The sequence below is a fragment of the Castanea sativa genome, chromosome 3 (assembly GCF_040712315.1).
Source record: "Castanea sativa cultivar Marrone di Chiusa Pesio chromosome 3, ASM4071231v1".
Taxonomy (NCBI): domain Eukaryota; kingdom Viridiplantae; phylum Streptophyta; class Magnoliopsida; order Fagales; family Fagaceae; genus Castanea; species Castanea sativa.
This window is the reverse complement of record NC_134015.1, coordinates 18383701-18403441: the sequence shown is the minus strand read 5'-3', so window position 1 is coordinate 18403441 and position 19741 is coordinate 18383701. Positions and strand designations below refer to the sequence as shown.

The 19741-nt window shown below is 38.4% G+C and overlaps 2 protein-coding genes across 2 annotated transcripts in view; one reads left to right on the top strand and one right to left on the bottom strand.

Moving 5' to 3' along the window:
* Positions 1 to 14614, top strand: part of LOC142628192 (putative inactive ATP-dependent zinc metalloprotease FTSHI 5, chloroplastic) — a 30062-nt gene extending 15448 nt beyond the window's left edge. Inside the window, exons 12-19 of the mRNA XM_075802233.1 lie at positions 319 to 501; positions 1657 to 1776; positions 9804 to 9989; positions 10126 to 10200; positions 10744 to 10803; positions 11409 to 11516; positions 12562 to 12642; positions 14279 to 14614. Of these exons, the coding sequence (XP_075658348.1) occupies positions 319 to 501; positions 1657 to 1776; positions 9804 to 9989; positions 10126 to 10200; positions 10744 to 10803; positions 11409 to 11516; positions 12562 to 12642; positions 14279 to 14353 (888 nt within the window). The 3' untranslated portion in view covers positions 14354 to 14614. The remainder of the gene's footprint in view (positions 1 to 318; positions 502 to 1656; positions 1777 to 9803; positions 9990 to 10125; positions 10201 to 10743; positions 10804 to 11408; positions 11517 to 12561; positions 12643 to 14278) is intronic.
* An 885-nt stretch (positions 14615 to 15499) lies between these two features.
* Positions 15500 to 19088, bottom strand: LOC142629867 (uncharacterized). Its single transcript, XM_075803912.1, has 2 exons — positions 16208 to 19088; positions 15500 to 15909 (listed from the first exon to the last, which is right to left on the bottom strand). Exons 1-2 carry the CDS (start codon positions 18852 to 18854, stop codon positions 15500 to 15502), a joined length of 3057 nt encoding a protein of 1018 aa, XP_075660027.1. The 5' UTR covers positions 18855 to 19088.
* Between the last annotated feature and the right edge of the window lie 653 nt (positions 19089 to 19741).

The following is a 19741-nucleotide window of genomic DNA, read 5'->3' as shown; positions in this document are numbered from 1 at the left end:
ATCCTCCTCTTTGTTATCAGCTGCTCTGTTAGCTATGATTGTTTACATTGATCCGGCCTGACTTAATATCAATTACAAACGTAACTTTTTCATGTCAATTGTTGCATGCTTGCTTCAGCTCTTTCTTATAAATTTTTTTGCATACACATTTAAATAGGTATATGTCATATATTGTTTAATTTTCTTTTTCTCTTTCTTTGGGGAAGTTTGTTTAAACTTGCTTAATGCATGTGTCTAATGCATATTCAGATATTCTTCTTTTCTTTTTCTTTCAATTACTCTTTACCAAATGAAGCATAACTTTTATTGTCTTTGCAGACTTTTAGTGACAATGTCCCTAAATGGGTGCGGGAAACCAAAATAGTGAAGAAATTAAGCAAATTGCTGGTGAATCATCTTGGACTGACATTGACTAAAGAAGATCTGCAGAATGTGGTTGATCTAATGGAACCATATGGTCAGATAACCAATGGAATTGAACTTCTAAACCCTCCTATTGATGTAAGGGACTATCTAGTACATCAATTTTAAATAACTGCATTGCTCATGTCATCTTTATCTGTGACGGTTAAGGTTTCTTCTTCTATTTCTGAACTATTATGCCAGTCTGAATTCCTCTTATGTAAAATTTTCTAAATCTTATTGCTAATTACTTTTTTTTTCCTTTCACATAATTACTGAGATAATTGTCTTGTTTTTTTTAATCAGCTTCTTTTTCTATTCCTGATATTTACAATTATGCTAGCCTGAATTTCTCTTATGTAAATTTTTGAATCTTCTTTCATATTATTACTGAGAAAATTCTCTTGTTTTTCCACCAGTTCATTGCAAATTATGTAGTTTAAGTCATTGTAATCATCCTTCTTCCTGTTTCCATTGCATTTATCTATTTATTAAGTTATTTTCCTCTCTCTCTCTCTTTCTGTCTCTCTAAGTTATGGTTTGTTCAGCCCTTGATTTTATATTTGGTATGACCTGTTTTTGGGCAAGGAAGGTGGCTGGGTTTCCACAAATTAACAAAGACAAAAAGTATGACTAAAACGGAGTACATGAAATGTGAGTTTAGTAAAAATAGAAACTTGGGACTAAGGTTTTGTTGTTGTTGAACAAAGACAAAAAGTGGCAAAGGCTGTGTTATTGCTAAACCTGAACTGATTGAAGAATAGTGCTATGCGTGGGAACCTTTTAATTAATTAATTATTGTGTAATCTATTAATATTCAATTTTATTTAATTGATAGTGTTTTCCCTTGCAAACCATGTTTTATCAGTAGCGTATATCTCTCAAAGATTGACAAATTTTATTGTTTCTTGAATTTCCTAATAAATTCTAGGACAAATGTTTTTCTAATCCCATCTGTGGACTTAAGGACAGTAAAATTTGAGATTGTGGTTTTCAACATCCTAAAGTGGAAAACAATAATTTTGGCTTTGGAATGCCTAATCAGGCATTTAATGTTTCAGTAATATATTGGTTACCTTGTGTTGAATCAAAATGTTGAGTTATTTTTATGCACTATGAAGTTTTTAAAATGACCCTTCTTCAGAGATAGTATGTCTTTCCAATATGTGCATGCTCTCAATGATAGAGGAGATAGGTTCCTCCTGTTGTTTTAGAAGTGTGCACTGTACTCATTGTTATTTAATGATTGGCCAGTGGACAAGGGAGACCAAGTTCCCACATGCTGTTTGGGCTGCTGGTCGTGGTCTTATTGCTCTTCTCTTACCAAACTTTGATGTCGTAGATAATCTATGGCTTGAGCCATTGTCTTGGCAGGTTAGTCATTTTCTTATCTTCTTGTGATTTTGTGTCTACAACATATTCAATATATAATAATTCTCCAATTTCTATGCCTCCTAGGGATTTTATCCCTCTTGTAATGGCCTGATATCCAGGCATGGCAGTTACATGCAGTATTTAGATGCCTGCTAGTTATTTTTAATATGCTGTTTTCCCTTATTTTACTTCTCCATCTGTCTCTAGTTGTGTGTTGTGTGAAATGGAAAAAAAAAAAAAAAAATCTAAGAATACTCAGTAGTGCATTGGGATATTATATTTAGTATTGATTTTCCAAAAGTGCCCTTATATAAGTTAAATTGTTTTCTTGATGCAATATTTTTTATTTTTTTATAATTTTTTTAAAGGTAAGAATAATTTTATTGAAAAAGGAATACTTAATGTATAAAAAACACAAAGAAGTCTAAAGAATTACAATATAAAAGGAATTATCTACAAGAAGGTGGTGACTATGAATAATTCAATGGAATCACTGTGTCAAACACCATGCATGTGGCCGCTTATATAATGGACTAGTAAAAGTTGCTAGCAATTGATTGCCCATGCCTTCCTAATCTTTGAAAAGTGTGTCGATTTCTTTTCCTTCATAAGGTCCACATCAAACATAAAGGAGCAAGATTCCAAATATCTGATAAATGCTTGCCAACCCAATTCCTCCATCCATGCAAAACATTGGGGACTGTTTTGGTAAGACCCACTGAATTACAAAGGATCTGAAAAACAAAACTGGTCACTCTAAAATTTATCAAAAGTTGGTCCATTGTTTCCCCACTACATCAACATATTCAACACTAACTCACAATATAATATCCTCTCTTGATATGGTTCTCAGAAGTGAGTATCCTCCCCAAACCACTGTCCAAACAAAAAAAGGGACCCTCTGTGGAGCCTTAACAACCCCCCCCCCTCCCCAACATGGCTTTCCAAGGGAAAAGAACAGGAGATGAACCCCTGAATACATTATAAAAAGATTGAACATTGAAATCTCACCCTTTAAACTTCCATCTCCTCTGATTTTTCCCCCTCTAATAGGGATACGGGAGTCTATCAGTTTGAGAAATGCAGCCACCACCTCTAACTCCCAATCGTTAACATTCCGCAAGAAACTCACATCCCAGTTCCTCCTCTCCCCCTCTGCCGGTCTATCTAACAATGACTCCACCAAAGCTTCACTATCTGTGGCATTTTCAAACAATACAGGAACACCATCCTCAAAGGCTGATCTCCACACCAACAGTCATGCCAGAAATGAATTCTATTGCCAGAGCCAACATCGAAATGGATGTATCGTAAAAATACTATCCCCTCTCATTTTAATCTCCTTCCACAAGTTACAGTAGGGTTTATGCTTCTATGAACAAACATTTGTATCTTGTGCTTTAAGATTTAGTTTTGTCTATAACTTTTGAATGTCATGGGGGGTTCCACATTTTTCTTCATTGAATCCAAAACTTTTGAGTTTTCCGTTGAGGAGGGGGGTTCTTTTTTCTCTTTACGGATTTTTGAGAGAGGTCATTCTTCAATGCGCTCTGTTTTTCTGGGGAAGGAAAGTGCAAACCTTTTCTTGCTCCACTTGGAGGATTTACTTTCAAAGAAATCACCTGATCAATATGCAAGAACGTTTAGAGAGGGTAACATGGTGTTCATCCTTCAACTGGGGTCAAACGCACATGGTAAGTTTTTAATGGTATCTGAAATTCTGCATGGTCGACGGAAAGGTACTATTGTGATACCTGAAGGAAGGGTGGGATGTGGCTGGCACTATTTTAGCATAAACCTGAGGAAGATTTTGAAACCAGCCTCACTCTTCAGACAGGGATCTTCGCAGAGAAATCAGGGTGCCATAGCGGTGGAGGCGGCGGTGGTGGGTGACAGCCATCATCTCCAAGGCGGTGCGAAAAAAATAGGGAAACCAAACACTGGAGTTCCCAATACAGATGTCTCATCTTCCTATGCGTCGGTGGTGGTGGGGCATCGGAAAAATACCACCGCGAGAGGGTTGAAGGGAAGAAGAAATCTGCCTTGGGAGGGGTGAAGATTTTGTCAGAGAGCAGTCGCAATTTCAGCAAGAAAAGGGTCCTAGGACAGAGGGAGCAGGTTGGAGAGAAGCTTGTGTCAGATCCAAGCTGCGCTTACCGTGTTTCATGCAAGGCAAGTACCCTTGGTCAGAAGGAGCTTCTCGGGGCGAAGGACATGTCTAAGGGAAAGGAAACTGAAACTGATGGGATGAAATCAGAAATTTCCTTGGACCTCTTTATGCGCTTGGAACGTGGGCTTGATGGGAAATGGGCTATTGTGTGGTCTGAGGTAAATGAAGTGGGCCCAACTTTAAAACCCTCAAAGCCCACTACTCTTAATTTTATTCCCTCCAGCCCCATCGTTCCAGCCAAGCCCAAGAGAATGGAGGCCACGCCAAACCCCGGTAAAGTTAAACTCGGCCCCATCGCCGAGCTCTAATCTTGAAGCCCACGCTGCGGGAGCCGGAGTTCGGGGTGCCGATGGAGGGCCAGGGAGTGGGACAAGTGGGCTCGAGCTCTTGGGATGAAGAGGTGAGGTCGGTGTCTGCTCGCGGTGATGACCCAGTGACCGGAATCGATGGAGATGCTTCTTGCAGCGCCGATAAAGATAGTATCAACGCCGGCAAGGCTCCGGCTGGGTTTTCGAGCCCCGACACCGAGATGCATCATCGGCTTGGGTGTTGGGACTTGGGTGACACCGGGATTTTGATGGTTGGCTCGGATTTGGCAAGGAAGGGGCCGGGGATGTATAACGGATTGGTTCCTAGTTTAGACTTGGGTAAAGTATTGGAGGTTGAGTTCGGGAAGGAGATGCTCGGGCGAAGTGGTGGATTCGGTTGGGGCTACTCGGTCGAATGCGGGTTTTTTTTCTTCCTCGGGAGTCCGGTGGGGTGGTGGACGGTGGTTGTGGCAGTGGAGAGAATGAGAATTGTGTGTTGGAATGTGAACCTCTCGTCTCATTGGGTTCCTAACGATCTCAATGTGGGTTCATTGATTCTGGATTACGTAGAGGGAACACGGATGATCGAGGCTGGTCCCCCTCGGATTGGGTATCCAAGTTGATGAGAAAATTCGTAAAATGGTGGGCTTTCCTATTGTGAGACATGAAGCTCAATGTTTGGCCCTTTTTCGTATCCTGGAACAGAGTGTCTCAAGGTGAAGGACGAAGAGGTGTCTAAGAGACCCGCTATTTCGGGGACACGAGGCCTCGGGGAGCTTAAGGGGCTGATTTCTTATGTCAATTATGAGGGTGCCAGCTAGGAGTAAGTGCGTAGATGCTTTGACGGACTCGGGGGCTGCTAGTAGTTTTTAAATGACACTACGACTACTTTCTTGGAACGTGAGGGGCTTAATAATCCGGAAGAGAGAGGTGTGTAAGAACCTTCTAAAAGAGTGGAAGTGCGATTTTGTGTGTATTCAAGAAACGAAAGTATCGTCTATTGATGGGGCATTTGTTCGGAGTTTATGGGGTAGTCCGTACAACGATTGCTGTTTTGGATGCTTGTGCGGTCTTCGGGTGGGGTCTTGCCGATTTGGGATAAGAGGGTTGTTGAGAAGTTGGATGTTATAGTGGGTCGGTTTTCGTCGGTGTATTATTGAGAGGTGTGGTGGATGATTTTGTTTGGGCTTGTACGTGTGTGTATGGCCCTAATGACAATGGTCAACGGCCTAATTTGTGGGGGGAGTTGTCTCGTGTGCGAGCCGGAGGTGGCCCGTGGCATGGTGTCTTGTAGGTGATTTTAATATTATCGGATACCCAAGTGAGAGACTTGGTTGTGAGACTTTCTCTCGCTATGCTCACATTTTCTGATTTCATAGAGAATAATTCTTTAGTTGATTTACCTTTAGAGGGGGCTTCCTTCACTTGGTTTAGAGATTCCGGTCTTCCCTCTATGTCAAGAATTGACAGGGGCTTTGGTTTCTCTTGATTGGGAGGAGCATTTTGAGAATGTATCCCAACGGGTGCTTCCTCGAGTTCTTTCGACCCGCCGCCTCTTTTGTTAGAAGCCGGTGTTGTTCGGCGTGGTCGCAGTGCCTTTAAATTTGAGAACATGTGGTTAAAGGATGAGGGTTTTGTGGATAGAGTTAAGCAATGGTGGGATGGCTACGTTTTCGAGGGTTCTCCAAGTTTCATCTTGGCCCAAAATTGAAGGCTCTAAAAGCAGACCTAAAAAAGTGGAACGGGGAGGAATTTGGTGATTTGGCGTTTAGAAAGAAGAATAAGCTAAGCGGCGATGGGGTTAGATGTGAGAGAGGAGCTAGTGGGTCTCTCAAATGAGGATCGAGTCGGCGCATTCAACTCGAAAGGAGACATAGAGCATGCGGCTTCTCGAGGAGACATCTTGGAGGCAAAAGTCTAGAGCCTTATTTGTGAAAGAGGGAGATAATAATACTCGGTTTTTTCATAGATTAGCAAACTCCCATAGAAATGCTAATCAGATTAAAAGGATGGAGGTGAATGGTATTCTTTATGAGGATGAGCACGATGTACGCTCTCAAATAGTCCATTTTTACCAAGAGTTGTATAAGGAAACTGAGGTGGGGCGTCCTTCTATGGATGGGTTAGAGTTTGCTAGTATTGAAGAGGATGATCGGGTGTTATTAGAGAAGGAGTTTTCGAAGGAGGAAGTCTTTCAGGTATTAAAGGAGATGGAGGGGGATAAAGCCCCTGGTCCTGATGGCTTCACCATGGCCTTTTTTCAGAAATGTTGGAGTGTCGTGGAAAGGGATGTAATGGACTTTTTTGAAGATTTCTATAGCCATTCTTCGTTTGAACGGTCTTTGAATGCTTCGTTTCTCACTTTAATTCCTAAGAAGTGTAGTGCCGTTAATATTAAAGACTTTTGCCCCATTAGTTTGGTGGGTAGTGTTTACAAGCTGTTATCCAAGGTGTTGGCTAATAGGATGCGGAGGGTTTTGGATAATCTCATCTGCGAGACTCGACGATTCGTTTGTTGGCGGAAGGCGCATTCTCGGATTCGGTGCTTGTTGCAAATGAATGCTTGGATAGTAGGTTGAAGAGCGAGTTCCCGGTGTAGTTTGCAGCCGGATATTGAGAAAGCTTATGATCATGTGAACTGGGAGGCCTGTTTTATTTGTTAGGCCGGATGGGTTTTGGGGTGAAATGGAGGGGTGGATCAAGGCTTGCGTTTCGTACGTCCGTTTCTGTCCTAGTAAATGGGTCCCCCGAAGGTTTTTTGGTAGCTCCCGTGGGTTGAGACAAGGGGATCCCCTATCCCCGCTATTGTTTCTTTTGATAATGGAGGTATTAAGTAGACTTTTGAAGAAGACAGAGAGTGTAATCTTATTCGGGGATTTCGGGTGGGAGGTTGTGAACTCGTTGGGGGTGAGTATTTCTCATCTTTTATTTGCGGATGACACCATCATTTTTTGTGAGGCCTCAAGGGAGCTACATGTCCTATTAGGATGGTGTTGTCTTGTTTTCGGGCGTTTACGGGTTTGAAGATCAATGTTGGGAAAAGCGAGATTGTCCCGTTGGAGAGGTGAATAATCTAGATGCTTTGGCTAATGTGCTTCGGTGTAGAGTAGGCGGTTTGCCTATGAAATATTTGGGGATGCCTTTGGGATCTTCTTTTAAGTCTCCCTTGATCCGGAATCCTATTTTGGAAAAGATGGAGAAGAGACTCTGCGGGTGGAAGCGTCTCTATTTATCTAAGGGTGGTAGGCTCATGTTACTTAAGAGTACTCTCTCAAGTCTCCCGACATACTTTCTATCTCTCTTTACTATTCCTAAAGCAAGGTGGCGACTAGATTGGAAAGTATTCGCAGGAATTTCCTTTGGGGGTCTTCGAGGGGGTTTTAAATATCCTTTGGTGGCTTGGGATAAGGTGTGTTTACCCGTTGAGATGGGTGGATTGGGGTTAAGAAAGGTGGTGTCGTTTAATCAAGCTTTATTAGGGAAGTGGTTTGTGGAGATATGGCCATGAAGATACCCACTTGTGGCGTCGGGTTATCTCTTCAAAATATGGCGAGGATCAAAGGGGGTGGAGGACTAGAGACCGCGGAGGTCCCATGGGTGCGGCCTTTGGAGAAGCATTAACGAAGGATGGGAGGACTTTTCTAAGCATCTTTCTTTTGTAGTGGGGCAAGGAACTCGTATCCGTTTTTGGCATGATAGGTGGATTGGTGACGATACCCTAAAAGTTCTCTATCCTGAGCTTTATGTGTGGTCATCGGTCATGGATGCCTCGTATCTACGAGGTTTTGTGGATTCCGGAAAGGGGTACTTGTTAGAGTTTGGAATTTAACGTTTTATAGAGCGTTTGAAGATTGGGAGTTGGCTGCTTCGTTTTCTCTTCTCCGGCTTATCCAATCCCGCATTCCTCAGGGGAGTAGGAGAGATACCCTTTACTGGCGGCTTAAAGGGGATGGTATGTTTGACACTCGGTCTTACTACCTCGCGATCCGAGGTGCTTCGAATTCTTGGCTTCCTTGGAAGGGGTTTGGAAACCGAAGATCCCCAAGCGCGTGGCTTTCTTTCGTGGTCTCGTCGCTCATGGTCGGATCCTCACCTTGGACAACCTTATGCTTAAGGGTCGGCCCTTGGTTAATAGGTGTTGCTTGTGCTGCAAGGATGGGGAGTCGGTTAACCATCTTCTTCTGCATTGTCCTGTTACCCATTCTCTTTGGTCTTGTATGCTTCAGACCTTTGGGATTCTTTGGGTTATGCCAGGGTCGGTGGCGGAGTTGATTCCTTGTTGGCATCAGTGGCATGGAAAGGATAAGTCAGACATATGGAATTTGGTTCCAGGGTGCTTAATGTGGATTGTGTGGTTGGAACGAAATCGTCGTTCCTTTGAAGACAAAGAGAAGTCCTTGGTTGAGTTGAATCTTTTGTGCCAGCGTAGTCTCTTAGAGTGGTCTCGTTGTTGGGGACTTTCTAATTGCTCGTCTCTCGCTGAGTTTTTGCCCTCCCTTAACTTTTATTCCTAGTAGTTTTTTCTTATTGTTCATCATCATGAACTCCTTGTATGACGTTATTTCCTTTATTTATAAAAGCTTCCAGATTACTTATCAAAAAAAAACAAAGCACAACCATGGGTGCCTTGCAAAGGTTTCATAAACCATTCACCTCACTCCTCCCCAAACTGTGACTCAATTTGTATCTTTTTGAATTAAGAATGGTGCAGGAAAGTGAAAACTGTAATGCTTTGACATTTTAAAAATAGACACTCTTTTAAAGAAATTTGTGTACCACCAAAGGAAGGAAACAGATGGAAACTGCAACTCAATTTGGGACAGAGGAAGTATCACTCTTGCTATTTTCTGTTATATTTCTCTAGACAACTTAAATGATATATTTCTTGTTAAATAATTTTGAATTTTTGGTAATATGATTATGCTATCAGATTGTTAAGGTATTACTCGTCCCTCCCAAATTGTTAGTTCTTTATTCCTCTTTATTCCACTTTGGGATGTCCCAAAATGTAGTAATCTTTGAAAAGAGTCGATCAATAAAAGACGTGTCTGTGCATTAGATGGGGACTGACCTGCACTTATAACTTGCTTATGTACAATAACAACATGCGATTGGAAAAGACAAAATGTCATCCCATTGGAAGTAAATAGAGCCCAACAAGGAAGGTATAATCTTATTAACTTTTATATCCTGGAAGCAATTTTACATGATGTGTCAAAAATGGATCCTTAACAACAAGTGAACTGCACCCAAGAAAATGTATGAGCATGCAGTATACTAAGATATGTCTATAAAATGATCATATTTGCTTTGAAGTTCAAATAATCCCCTTATCTGAACTGAGGCTTGCCAGTGATATGTCTTTGTCTGTGGTTATTTACCCAATTTTTTTCTCCCAACTATGTTTTGATATTTAGGATAGTTGCAGCCATTTGTCTCTGGAAACGGTGAAAAAATGTTATCATTTTGTTTGAGTCATATGCCATTGATCAAATTGTTTGGGGAACTCCATTGAGTGGAGCACTGATTAACTCTTATGCTTCCTACAGGGAATTGGATGCACAAAGATCACTAAGGCGAGAAATGAAGGCTCTATGAATGGGAATTCAGAATCAAGATCATACCTTGAAAAGAAGCTTGTATTTTGCTTTGGTTCATATATTGCAGCCCAAATGATACTTCCTTTTGGGGAAGAAAATTTTCTTTCTTCTGAAGAATTAAAGCAGGCACAAGAGGTTGTTTCATGAAATGCATTATGCTTCTGTGATATTTCAAAGTTGATTTTATTATGAATGAGAAAAACCTATTGAACTTAATTTTGAGCATCATAGGGATTATTTGTTTATTTTTTCTATCTTTGGGGTGCAACAGATAGCCACACGTATGGTGATTCAATATGGATGGGGTCCTGATGATAGTCCGGCAATTTACCATCATAGTAATGCGGTATTCTCCTTTCTTCAAATCCAAAAGTAAATTATTACAAAATAACTAGTTCCATTGTTCTTGGATCATTGTGAAAGTGAAATGCATATTAGTAGAGCACCTCCAAGAGTGAGTTGTGGTCTAGACACCTTGATGGTGATGATGGTTGCTCTAGCAACATATAAAAAAGTGGTAAATGCTGTGTTGTAGAAATGGCCAAAATTGATTATAAATTATGATGGACCTGGATGTGACTTCTTATGGAGAATGTGTTGAGGAGCAGTGGCAATGACTGGTGGTGACACTCATCGTAGGTTTTGATAGTGGGTGATATATCCATTTTCATAATAAACATCATAGTGCTCACTCATTACGCAATTCTATGTTATTGATGTATTTTAGAACAATATGACGATGATGCTAGTCTGGGCTTGCAAGGGATAATGTTTACTTGTTGCTCTTGACTATTTTGAAAAACTCTTGTTTCAATTGTCTTTATTCTTTTTCAAGGGGCTTATGAGCTTCTTGTTATAGTGATTGAATGTTCATATTTTACTGGCATAGGTTACAGCTTTAAGCATGGGGAACAACCATGAGTATGAGATGGCAGCCAAAGTTGAGAAGGCAAGTATATGTTATAATTGTGCATATTTACTTCATCTTCTACAATGCAACTCTTAGGCTCTTACTCCTAACCCATAATCAGCATCTTCTTCCTTTTAATTTGTTGTCCCACAATATGTGTCCTATATTGAAAAATTTAATTATAAATTTTCAGTTTCCCTTTTTATCCCTCAATTTAAAATGTATTTCCTTACTGGAAATGTCAAAAACCCACAGTTTGAGGTTAATTTTGAGAGTATTGGGAAATGGCAAGACTTAGGTACAGTACTTAGGTGCTGTTCCTTGGGTTCCTCTTTTAAAATTCTGTCATGTGGATTTTTTTTTCATGGGATAGAAGTGTATTTATTAGTTAAGTAGCTACATGACTGAATCTTAAGAGGGGAACTTAAGGAATAGCACCTAAGGTACTGTGCATAAGTTTTTTCCATTGAAAAATATATGTGTAAAGTATTAAATGCTTCTCCCTAGAATTTGTGTTCTTCTTTTTCAATGAAGATATTCATTATGGGACAGAGGGGGAGTATGTGATACGCCAAACACCAATAAAAGAGCTATTTGGAATAAGATTGATTGATAACCTTTGGTAAATGTTTGTTATGTTGTAGATGTATGATCTAGCATATTGTAAAGCAAAAGAAATGCTTCAAAGAAATCGTCAAGTTCTTGAAAAGATTGTTGAGGAATTGCTTCAGTTTGAAATCTTGACTAGAAAGGTAAAGAGTCATTATTTGAATTGTTTAAATTTATCATGCATATTCTAACATGTCCCTTAATATAACTGTTGTACTTGTTGAATTTCCAGAAGTCAATTATTTTCAGTCTCTGTTTAAATATTTCTGAAGGACTTTGAGACGTAATATGTTGGTGCATGTGTGTGTGCATGACTGCATGTTACTTCCAGAAGTAGTAGAAAATAAAAAAAGTCAGCATGTCAGATGGAGCTGATTTGGAGTCTACCTTGACTATTTTCATTTTGGATTCTAAAGGGTCTTCTGATAAAAGAATGATGAATAATCTATATAGTTCATGAGTTTCTTACAAAGTATTGTCTAGGTTTTGTTTTGGGACTTAAATAGGCTCAACTTTGGTGTGAATTCAAGAATATCAGAGTTTGAATTCAAGTTCTATATATCCCAAAAATGCTTCCTTTTAAGACCGAATACAATTATATATTTGATTTCCAGATATGACAATGACCTTGGGCTCAAATAGTACTTCCTCCTCCCACAAGAATGTGTTGTGGGTTAGGTCATGGGCTCAAAATTCATTGGGTGTATAATTTACCGGTAAAAAAGTTTTAGATTTTTTCTGAATTCAAGTCTTAATACCAACTATATTGGATGTGTGTATGGTATAGTTATACGGAAGTGCTATGTATAAATCCCATTGCTTCTTGCACTCTCTTCTATGTAAAAAATTGGCAATTTTCCCCTGCAACTAGCATCGCTGCACATATAAAGCTGGTGCATAATGTATTTAATTGGATTTGGTTAGGTCAAATCTGAGGGTTTTTTAAAAATTCAATTCAATTACAATCAAGTTTCATTGATTTCAAATCTGGATCTGATTGGCCTTCGATTTGGTTTATCACCCCCCCCCCCCTTCCCACAAAAAGAAAAACTGCAAAAAGGGGAAAAAAAAAATAGAATTAGAATCACGATATAGTTTGATGAAAACCTGGTTATTGTTGGTTTAACTCTGGAAATATCGATGATATTTTAGTGTTGTCGATATATTGATTTACTCTCCATTTATCAGGATTTGGAAAGAATGGTTGAAGACTATGGTGGGATACAGGAGAAAGAACCATTTTTTCTATCAAAATCTTATGATATTGAGGTACGTTTGAACCAATAATTCATTTTTTTTTTGGTAACTACTAATAATTCATTATGTTCTCATATAATACAATTTTACTCATTAGGATTTATTATTAAAGCATTTAGTCATATAAGGTTAAAATGCTTTGGTTGTCCTAGTCGGTTGCACTTTTGGCAGTGTTCTTGATGGAGTGCGTTCATATTATGCCCTTGCTTTGAGCAGAAAATGGTAAAAAAAATAGAGTTCATTGACTGTCCCCTTATATAGGCATATCTCAAAAATCCATGGACTTGAATCAGGTTCTCTGTGGTGCTCAGCTAACAAACCAAGTAGTGAATTTTACAATTATATTAACAGGCTTGCACCTTGATATTGACATTGTGACCCCTTTATAATTATGGGATAATTTGGCTGAGAATAATCACTAATTTCCAAGACAGTTAAAAGGGAATTGGAAACCAAACAATATAATATCTAAAAGTTGAAGCGTAATATTTATTAACATTTTGGTTCACTTTGGACCATTCAGTCCACTTGGGTCCATTTATTTTAGTTAACTATGGTCCACTTCGGTCTAATGTGGTTGTCTTTGGTCCATTTTGGGCCTTAAATTGATTCTTTTTTTAGGTTGCGTTTCCAGTTTTGGGCTTAAAGTTCATTTTTTTCTTAAATTTTGGGTTGAAAAGTATGAAATTTTCATCTATTTGGGCCAAACTTTTAGTTTTTAATTAAAAAATACAAACAAAATAGACCTTAGAAATTAGAGATATGAGCTCTCAAAAAGAAATAAAAATGATAAATATTCACAAGATTACCTTAAAATTCAAGCTTTAATAATATAGGCATTATACTTTTATTTTTGGAAATGTTCAAATTAGTCAACCGATTATGGTATATTTTAAAAAAGTTCTTAAAATAACATCTTCTTCATGTATACAAAATAATATCATAATTTTCATTCATATATATATATATATATATATATATAAAATGTAAAATACATTATATGTTCCATTACATAAAACTTATAAAAATAGATTTAAAAAAAAAAAAAAAATAGCACATACACTATTTTACCCACAAATTATTCTTTATATTCTTATAAAATAATTATATTACATTTTCCCACGCATCATGTGGGTTTGCGACTAGTTTTGATAAAATATAAGACGATTTATATTTTGGACAAGTGATGCATCGTTGTTTAGAAAAAAGCAACGTCATCTTTCTATAATCATCAATATAAATGATTTTGTTTTCTACACGACTTATGTGTCAATAACTTTTAAGTCTCTGAACAATAGATAAAAAATTTATCCTATATTACAAATGGCAGCCCTTGCCTTAACTATGAACCCTTACCCTGATTATAGTCAGAGTTGATCCTAGGTCCCTGGCACAAACCCATAGAGGCTTAACTAGCAAGCTGAGTATATTCCTATTGTCTATGTATACTTTATGTAAAAGTTGATATAAATTGGGAACTGTATTACAGGTTACTTGTTTTTTTGTGTTTCATGCATAAGGTTTTGCATTTAAGTTGATCAGTAATTTTTTTTTGTCAAATTATATACTTGTCATATGGATCTTTAATCTTTGAATTGGCCTTTCTCTCTCTCTCTCATGCACACTTTTTGCCTCCACCTCTTTCCAGCCATTCTCTAGAAGCTTTCTTGATGGTGGTAATACAACCGGGACTGCTCTTTTAAGTGCACCAACATCAGACTAAGTTCAATAAAATATGTGGTTCTGAAGCTGACATCTACTATAGATTCAAAGGTGATCCCTAGTTTTTGCTTATGCAGCATTGATGGATTTTTTTAATGGTGCAATATATCCCTTTTTAGCATAGGAGATAATGATGTAAACTAGTTGTACATAAAGTAATTTTGGGTTGAGAAGAGGTGCCATTTTTCCTTCTTAACCATTGTTTATTGTTTTAATAATGGGTTGAAAGTCCTTCCTGCTCTCTTTTCTCAACAGTGTTATTTAGATTATTGTTCATAGCATTAACCATTTTAAAAGCATATCTTGTTCTGCTTGTAATGATGTTTAGGAGTACCTAATTATACACACACACACGTATGTTGATTGGTAATTTTCACACCCACCATCGAGTGGGTTTGAAATCTATGAATCACTTTCAACCTGTCTGTTTATGCACTTAGAACTATAAATTGCCTAGTCCTTGAGGATCATATCGTAGATACTGTAATAAAATAATAATCTAGGCTATTAAATATAATTTTTATTGTCATGAAAAGAGTTGTGACCTGTTATGAACAGTTGTCATGTTTGGATTGGTTAATTAATTAATTTTTTCTTCCTAAAGCTATCTATTTTTCACAATACAATCAACACTTTGCCACGAAAGAGAAGGGAATACTAATATGATTTAGGACAGCAAAGCTGGGAGAAAAAGAAATTATGAAAGCACAGGGAAAAACTCAGTAACATCAATTTGGTTTCTGGTTTCGAATATATGGGTATGTGTAAAACATATCATGGTCGATTTCTAATAGCTAAAGCCTCCAAAAAATTAAGGGTAACAATAAAAAAGGAACTATAAATAATTTGTTTACTATGATGTCTGCAATTAACATGATATTGGATTGACTCGACATGGATACTCTTTTTGTGAAATAGAGGAACTATAAAGGCAATATCTCAATTTCTCAAGCAATTGATATCATAAATAAAATAAAATTAAACATTATTGATTTGACATTAAATAATTATACATGAATTCTTGGCTCCTGTAATTGAACACATGATATTGAATTTAGCCGGAATGGAAAAGGAGTTAAAAAAAGAGAGGAAAGGATTAAAGCTCGAGAAGACTATTTACTCATTAAACAGCCTGCAGAAATTGTTCCTACAAAAGGGCTATTATAGGTGAAGTACTAAAGATTGGCTTCTCTTTTCTACCATTGTTTACCCCATTATGGCAAATGCTTTTCCTTCTTGGTTTTGCCTCCCCAAGCATTGTTATGATGTCCCTCATAGATGGTCTATCCCTGGGGAGCTTTGCTGTGCAAAGAAGTGCTATTTGAAGGACAAGAAGCATTTCTTCTTGAACATGTTTGCATTCTCCAGCTATGCTTGGGTCCAGTGCTTCATCTAAGGGTCTGTTTTTTCTAATCTTCCTTCGAAACCATTCGACAATATCGACTGATTCCCCAAATGAAGGATCTAATGGCATTTTCCCAGTCAGAAGCTCCAAAAGTACAACGCCAAAACTATATATGTCAGTCTTCTCACTGACCTTCAGAGTGTATCCATATTCTGTCATTAAAGAAAAGAAAGAACAATATTATTCACGACGTTATTAGCAGATTTTCAAATGCATTACAAATTTCTAGTAGTATACTTTTGGAATGTTATTCTGGCATTGTGGAATTTAATGTGCACAAAGGTGTTGATTTTCTTGTTCTACCAACAGAATTCCCAGAAAGGGAAAAATGTCATCAAGCTTTAGTTGATCTAATAATTCCTATCTTCCTCAACTAACTAGTTTAACAAAGTAGTGGTCAGTGCAACTGAAACTAGTCATTAGTGTGAGAGATATAGTTTGGTTACTAACCAGGTGCAATATATCCATATGATCCAGCCACCATAGAAACTGTCTCATTCTTATGAACCATCATCCTTGCCAACCCAAAATCTGCTATCCGAGCATCAAGATTGGCATCAAGCAGTATGTTGTTGGACTTAATATCCCGGTGGATTATAGGCGGGTGGCAGTCGTGGTGGAGGTAATGCAATCCGTGTGCCACACCGACAGCTATATTGTACCGTGAAACCCAGTCCACCAACAACCTTCCAGCTTGTTCACCGTGGAGTGCTGTCCCCAGGTTCCCATTTGGCATGTACTCATATGCGATCATTATGTCAGTTTCATTGTGAATATACCCTAAAAGCCTGACAATGTTCCGATGCCGAAGCCTCCCTAAGAGATTCACCTCTCCCAATAGATCATCACCATTTTCAATGTCTGATCCTGATCTCCATAGCTTCTTAACAGCCACAACTACATGTGGCCGATGGATTTCTGCCTTGTAGACCACACCAGTTCCCCCCATGCCGATGATATTTGATTCCTTGATGCAAGCTAGTATGTCACTGCTGGTGAAACTGACCCTTTGGAATGCTACTAGTCTCCAAGGCCAGAGCTCATTGCTCTGCTTGAACAGGTCTACAAAGAAGCTGTTACATAGGTACCATCGTCTATATAGCCATCTTCCAGTGAAGAATGCAATGCCAAGAAAGAAAATTGTTGAAATTCCAATAATAAATCCAATAATGATGTGCTTGATATGCATTTTCTGCAGCTGCCCTTTTGGTGCAGCATAATTTTGAGAACATGGTGGAAGTATGCCACCACAAAGACCAGCATTGCCCATAAGATCATTGGGATTTATGGCCATTAACATACCATTTGAGGGGACTGGACCCTCAAGCTTATTGAAAGACAGGTTGACCATTTCCAGGGCTGGTGAGCTTCCAAAATTTTCTGGTATCCGACCAATCAGAGAATTGTTGGATAGATCAAGAATGGCTAATGTGGGCATTGTTGAAATTGCTTTTGGGATTTCTCCAGTGAGCTGGTTGTTTCTGAGGTTTAGATTCACCAGTTTTTCACATGAAGCAATACTCTCCGGAATTTTTCCAGAAATATGGTTCTTTGAAAGATCAAGCAAAGAAAGTGATGAACAATCTTGGAACTGGTCTGGGATGTTCCCATCCAGATTGTTGTTGGAAGCGATGAAACTTTGTAGATTAGGAATGGAAAGAATGGTGTAAGGAAGAGATGATTCAAGATGGTTTGAAGACATATCAATGAAAGAAAGTGATGTAGACAAGGCAATATCTTCTGGGATTTGGCCAGTGAGATTGTTGTTTGCCAGTTCCAGTCGTTGAAGTATTGGGATATATCCTAAACCAACTGGAATGGTCCCGGAAATGTGATTATTTTGCATCCGGACACGGACTAGTGACTTGCATGTGGAGAGACCAATAGGGATGGGACCCGAAAAGGAATTGTTGAAGAGAATGAGTTTAGTGAGATTGCCTGAATCACATAAACCTGGTGGAATCTCACCCGACAATGAATTTGACGACACATCTAGCCATTGCAAGGGGGACTTTCGTCCAAGATTTATTGGTAAAGGTCCTGTCAAAACATTCTTCCATAGCTCAAGTACCTCTAATGTAGTCAACTCACCGAGCTTGCTTGGAATTGGACCAGTCAGTTTATTGCACATTAGATTTAAGAGCTGCAAGTTCTTCAATTCTGCTAGCTCGGCTGGAATCTCTCCTGAAATCTGATTATCGGAGAGATCCAGAAACACCAGCGATGTAATGTTACCAAATTCTGGTGGAATCTTTCCTGTGAAGTTGTTTTTGTACAAATAAATTGTAGTAAGTTGTTTAAGCTTACCCAATTCAGGTGGAATCTGGCCACTGAGACTGCCAACTGCCAAGTCAAGATACTGGAGTTTGGTAAGGTTGCCTAGCTCTGCTGGGATTTCGCCTTCAAAATCGTTGTACCCAAGAATTATGGTCTCCAAGGAAGAAAGTTTCCCAAGTTCTGGTGGAATTTTTCCAGTGAAGTTATTCCCTGAAAGGCCAAGGAACTTCAGTTTTTTCAAATTCATGAAAGATGCAGGGATTGACCCTTCCAGGAAGCTCCCTCTCAAATCGAGTATCTCAAGTGATGTTGCATTTCCAAGATCCTCTGGAAGGAGACCTGAGAAATTATTGCTTGATGCATTTACTGACGTCAGTCCTGAGGCACTTCCAAGACCTGTAGGGAAGCTGCCAACGAAATTATTCTGACTTACATCAATGCTCTTCAATGAAGTAAGATTGGGTAGTGATTTTGGCAAGGATGAGGCAAATCCATTACAGCAAATGTTGAGGGAAGAAAGACTATGGAGGCCTTGAATGTTGTCTGATACACTGCCACTGAGATTCGTGTTGGAGAGATCAAGCTTCTCCACAAGGCCTCTGGAGTTGCACCAGACACCAGTCCAGTTACAATGGGATGAACCATTCTCTACTGCTTTGCTTGGCATCTGCCAATCCTTCAGGTAATCTAAAGGATCAATAAGACTAGATTTTATTGATATCAATGTTGACAATTCATCATTTAGCAAAGTTTGAGCACCCTCAGAAAAAACAAGTGAGAGGCCAATGTAACAGTAAAAGAACAGCAAGTGGGTTTGCATTTTGTTCTGTTGGTTCCTGTTAGTTCTATTGCATTTTCTGACTTTGTGGAACAAAGGAGCTAGAGGGTGGCAAGAGGGAGTTATATGAATTTGAGAGAGAGAAAAATAGAGTTTAGGTATTGATAATTAATAACAAATGAGGATTAGATTATTGTGAATACGTGGGTTATTGGGATCTGTACCAGCTAATGATCTGCACTTAATGACTGTAAAGCTTTGGACTTATTGGATATCTCCTAGACATTAAAACATGGAGAGAATGTGTTTACACTGACTACTGATAATTGTACTCATGTTCTTCCTATAATTTGATCTTGGTCAACCCAAATAGGTTATAAACTAATAATATTACCTGTGTCTCATTTTTTTATTACTTTGATTCCTTAATTTTTAAGGGAAAATGAACTTGCATCCCTGCATTTATTATCTTTTTTTTATTGGAAATTCATTATCAAGATTGAATTGTGTAACTTTCCTACCTTATTTCTATTTAAAAAGGTACTGTAAGTTTGGAACTATAGGCCGCAGCACAATGGCTTGCTTCGTTTTTTCCCTAACTTGTCTCTTAAAACTTTCATTCTACATAAATCATAATACAACAAACCATATAGTCCACCATAAAATAAATCCTCTGACATCCTTTTCTTCTAGATTTGGCTGCCTCTCAGTTCACTTTCTCCTAGACTTGTAGTTAAAGCATCATTAGATGCTGTATTCGGTCATTCTTATCGTTGCCACTTAATACTAAAAAGGACATAACTACTGAGCATTTCTTTTCTTTTTATCCTTTTCATTTAAAAAAAAAAATATACTATAGAATTTGAAAATTATGATGACTACTTTATAATGATTGTCATTTTCCACTAAGTCAAATACTAATAAGTTTG